The 4,733-nt window shown below is 35.7% G+C and overlaps 1 protein-coding gene across 1 annotated transcript in view; it reads right to left on the bottom strand.

The window, feature by feature from the left end:
• The window catches only part of LOC116100630 (olfactory receptor 14C36-like), a 3,854-nt gene extending 558 nt beyond the window's left edge, over nucleotides 1-3,296 (bottom strand). Inside the window, exon 1 of the mRNA XM_031384369.1 lies at nucleotides 2,388-3,296. Within this exon, the coding sequence (XP_031240229.1) occupies nucleotides 2,388-3,296 (909 nt within the window). The remainder of the gene's footprint in view (nucleotides 1-2,387) is intronic.
• Nucleotides 3,297-4,733: the final 1,437 nt, after the last annotated feature.

Here is a 4,733-nt window from a genome sequence, read left to right as displayed (position 1 = left end):
GTAGACCAGGCTGGCCTCGAACTCGGAAATCCACCTGCCTCTGCCTCCCAAGGGCTAGGATTAAAGGGATGCGCCACCACCGCCCGGCCTAAAAATGATTCTTAACCGCGGGAATGGTCGCGTTCCTGACTCTTTTGCCTGCTTGTGATATCTTTTTCCTCCTTTTAAGCTGCCTCATCCAGTCATCATATGAGGTTATATGCATAGTTTTATTGCATCATTTTATAGCACCTTCAATTAATAGCACTGAGAGACCGGCTCTTTTTGGAAGAGAAATGAAGTAGCAGTTGATCTGGGGGAGAAGGTATATAGTGAGAATTAGGGATAATGGGAAGATGCAGTTAAAATGTATTATATGACAGAAGAATAAATAAACAAATTTTAAAACTGATATAATGAAATATCAGTAAATGCATGGAACTAGAAAAAAAAAATCATCCTGAGTGGAGAAGCCCAGATCTAGGAAGACTAATCTGGTATAAATTCCCTTATATGTGAATGTTAGCCTAAATTAGTCAGCAATAACCAGTGTACAATCCATAGAACCACACAAGTTTGATACAGGGTAAGGGAGTAGGTGGGGAGAGTCAGAGAACATTAGAAAAATGAAGTAGAACAAAGAGTGAATGGTGGATTGGGGTGATGGAAAAACAGAGGGGAACAGGTAGGGATTATGGGGAGACACAGCTAAAAATCAGTGCCTATGGGAGACTATCACAGAAATCTAACTCAGTAGAATATTCTTGAAATATATATACACAAAGAGGCAATCTAAAAAAAAAAATGACCAAATAATGGGGGAGACAAAGTTCCACCTGGCCACCTATTGTCATCAAATTATGCTCCCAGGACCAGGATTAGTTTATGACAAAGTAAATACTTTGCCAAAGGAATCCAGGGAAAACCCCTACAACCGTCAAGGTGATTGCCAAGAAAATAGGTTGCTGTCCAAAAACTAACAATAATGTCTCATTGCTGAAAATACATACAGTTCATCTCACTGAACATGGAAATGTTAAGCTGGTGCCTACAACATATTTAACTCCTACATTATAGTGTATTTGTAGTACCTTCCATCTCAGCAAAACAGAAATATAAACACTAATCTAACCACAAATACTTTGATATAAAGTGGGGTCCCAGCTGCAATATTTGCTAGGGTTATGGCAACAAAAAGTTTGTGAAAGTAACCAACAAATATCTGATTAGATTTAAGGCCATCTCTGTGAGATGAAGCCTATATTCCCCATTGCCTAGCTGAACAAGAACCTGAAAATAGATACATCGAGGACCTATGATAAAACCAGATATTACTGTTATAAAATTTTTAAATTAAATAAAGTTTAAAAAAACTTAATAATAAAATGACTGCTTATGGCAATCTTCTATACACATAGAAGTATATGTGACTTGCTCAGCCATCATCAGAAACTTCTTCCTGGAACATATTAAAGCAAATACAGATACCCGTAGCCAGATATTATGAAAAAGTGAGAGACCATGGAATTATCAGCTTAAATAGTACATCTTCATCAAATTCTTTCCTTTCCTCTAGGATTAGGAAGTCCTATGCAAGAGGAAGAAGACATAAGATGCCAGAGATGATGGAAAATAAAAATAAGATGTCCTACCCTATATCAACATGATGTATGCATGAATGAATTCACAGAGATGAGTTAGCATGCATGGGTCTACATATTTCTCTTCATAAAAAGACTGGAGCAGAAATGAGAAGTGGGCACATGCATTTATCTCTAGTTTAGAGACAATCTCTAATTGATAATCACTTTCAAGCATAAGTTTAGTTTGCCCCAAGGGAATCTGACTGGGTAAACAAATTATTCTTAAAGGAATTATTCATGTCCATCAGTAGATGGTCAACAGAAAAAAAACATATTGTTTAATCATATATGTGAGTATGCATTTCTCTATCTATCTCTCTATAAGTCCTTTGAGTTTATACTACAGCTTTAATTTTGCTGCTCTTATGAGCTTCTTCAGTGTTTGAACAAGTAGGTCTGATTCTATATCTACTGTGTGTGTGTGTGTGTGTGTGTGTGTGTATGTGTGTGTGCCTTTCTTTTACTATTTTCAATTTCTTTACTTGTTTTGTGCTATCTTTATCTTGTTTTATCCTAGAGAAACTAGGAATAATAGAGGAGGAGAATATAACCAGGATCCATTATCTGAAAAAAATATGTCTCCAATAAAAGGGGAAAATGCTTTGTAGGATTGGTGGTAGTGGTATTGGTGGTAGTATGCATTTGTGTGTGTGTGCCTGTGTGTTTGTGTATGAATATTTTTTATTTTTTTGGTTTTCTTACTCTAGAAAACTCTGATAAATACTCATTTCTTTTATATTCAAATGTGAAAGAAATTCTTAATATTACTTTCTTCACAGCCTCCTTTATCTGTCTGTTTCTAAGACTATAGATGATAGGATTTAAGAATGGCGGGACAATGGTATAAGAAACAGAAAGAGTCATCTCCTTCACTACTTCTAATGTTGCTACTGGAGGTCGTAGATACACATAGGTAGAAGAACTAAGAAACACAGATACCACAACAATGTGAGGGACACAGGTGGAAAAGGCTTTCCCTCGCTCTCTTTTGACAGGAACCTTCAACACAGTTGATAATATCCGAACATATGATACAGCGATGAATGTAAAGCAGCTACAACCAATGATAATGGCAGAGATAAGCATTAAAAGTTTGTTGTTAAAGGTATCTGAACACGAAAGCTTCAACAAAGAGGGGATATCACAGAAGAACTGAGGAACCACGTTAGAATGACAGAAGGACAGCTGGAAAGTTTTGAAAGTATGCACACTTGCAATGACAAGGGAAATATGCAGGGAAGCCAGTGTCATCTGAACACAGAATTGGTGGTTAATGATCACAGGGTAGAGGAGAGGCTTGCAGATGGCCACATAGCGGTCCTGGGCCATGATGGTGAGAAAAAACATCTCTACACATGCACAAAAGAAGACAAAAAAGATTTGTGCTGCACACCCAGCCACAGAAATGTTCCTGTGGTCAGTGAGAGAGTTGATACAAGCGTTTGGGACAGTGACAGAAACGTAGCACATGTCTACAATAGACAGATTCCTGAGGAAGAAGTACATGGGTGTGTTCAGGGTCTGGTCAACTAGAGTAGCAATGATGATGGTAAGGTTCCCTAACAGGCTGCCCAGGTACACCAGCAGGAACAGCGCACTGAGAAGGATCCTGAGCTCCCAAGACTCAGCAAAAACCTCCAGGAAGAACTCAGTCACCAGGGTGGAGTTGGCCATTTTCTTTAAGTGCAGGTTTTCTGAAAAAAAAAAAAATTAGAACGGAGAATAACTTAATATAGTGGATAGATCAATAGCATTTCTCTTAAAATGCTTTGTGTCTATTTTCTAAAAACAACCTTTTGTTTGAAAAATCAAGCATTTATTTCTTTGGCTTGTCTACATTTTTTTTTAACATGCTTAGTTGTTAACTCACATAGATGGGCTTGTCTTTCTAATTGTATTGTATGTTGTTAAGTACTTATGATTAATTTCCATATCTGTCTAGTAAACCTCTTGCCTTAATAAATAATAAGTTGATTAAAATATGACAAGTTCTTCTTCCAAATAAACCACTTGTATCAAATAGGAGTGTTCAGAGAAATTTATTATTAAATTTGGTTTTATGTATCTCTACATATGTATATAAATAAATTTACCTATGAAATGCATTTATGTTATATGATTATTTTTATATATCCATACATATGTACATGATAGGGAATGGTGGGCAATCAAAGATATTACACATTAATTAATTAGAAAAAATCATCCTAAGATGATCTGAACAAAGCAGCTATGAAACAGACAGAGAAGTGGTCACAAAGGAATTTCACATGGTAAGATAGCCATACTTACTTTTTTCTTTCTGAAAAATAAGATGAACTGAATGTTTTATTTTGGGAACCTAAAAATTCTAACAGCATGAAATGCACAGTGCTTAGAGAAAATATTCCTTAATGACATTAACTAGTGAATATTAACTACATTTAATCCTTATTTGCATAATTTATTTCATCACAAAAATGGCAGTAAACTGTTTTGTCAAGATGTTAAGAGAGAAAAAATATTCTTTCAAATACTTTTTGAATATATTTTGGCATCTTTTGTATATGTAAGCATATCTGTACTATATTTGAGATTTCCAACAAATCACAGTCTAAAATGCTCACAAATTATTTAGAATCATGTAAAGTTAGCAGAAAAATTAAAATGTGAAACCAAATTTAAGAATACATCACCTAATGTATTTGTAGTACAAAAGACACTGAATACAGGTTTGTTATCAGTAGATGAAAGTCCTTGCAAAGTTTCAGGAAACCTGGTGCTAGTGACATCATCAGAGTCACCTTCTGCAGCATTGTAAGATGGCATTTTGGAATGAGTAACTGGAGATCAGATCAGGAAGCAGCATTAATTAAAGCACACTTTAATTACATCTGCAGTGTGTTACAGAAAAGGAATGATGGTCACTTACAAAGAGCATCCTTTCACAATGTCCGTGATGACCATGTCAGCATAATTATACAACACCACTTTTGTACTACAACAACAGGATGGTCGTGGTTGAAAATCCCTGGTTATTGAAGAGCTAGACCTAGCTACTTTTACAAGGTGTCTCCTCAGGTGTGTTGTAAATTTTCAATATCTATGAAAATATTTGAAAACTCTTACTAT

This window comes from Mastomys coucha, unplaced genomic scaffold, assembly GCF_008632895.1.
Source record: "Mastomys coucha isolate ucsf_1 unplaced genomic scaffold, UCSF_Mcou_1 pScaffold21, whole genome shotgun sequence".
In the NCBI taxonomy this organism is placed as follows: domain Eukaryota; kingdom Metazoa; phylum Chordata; class Mammalia; order Rodentia; family Muridae; genus Mastomys; species Mastomys coucha.
The sequence above is the reverse complement of the archived record's forward strand: the minus strand, read 5'-3'. Positions and strand labels throughout refer to the sequence as shown.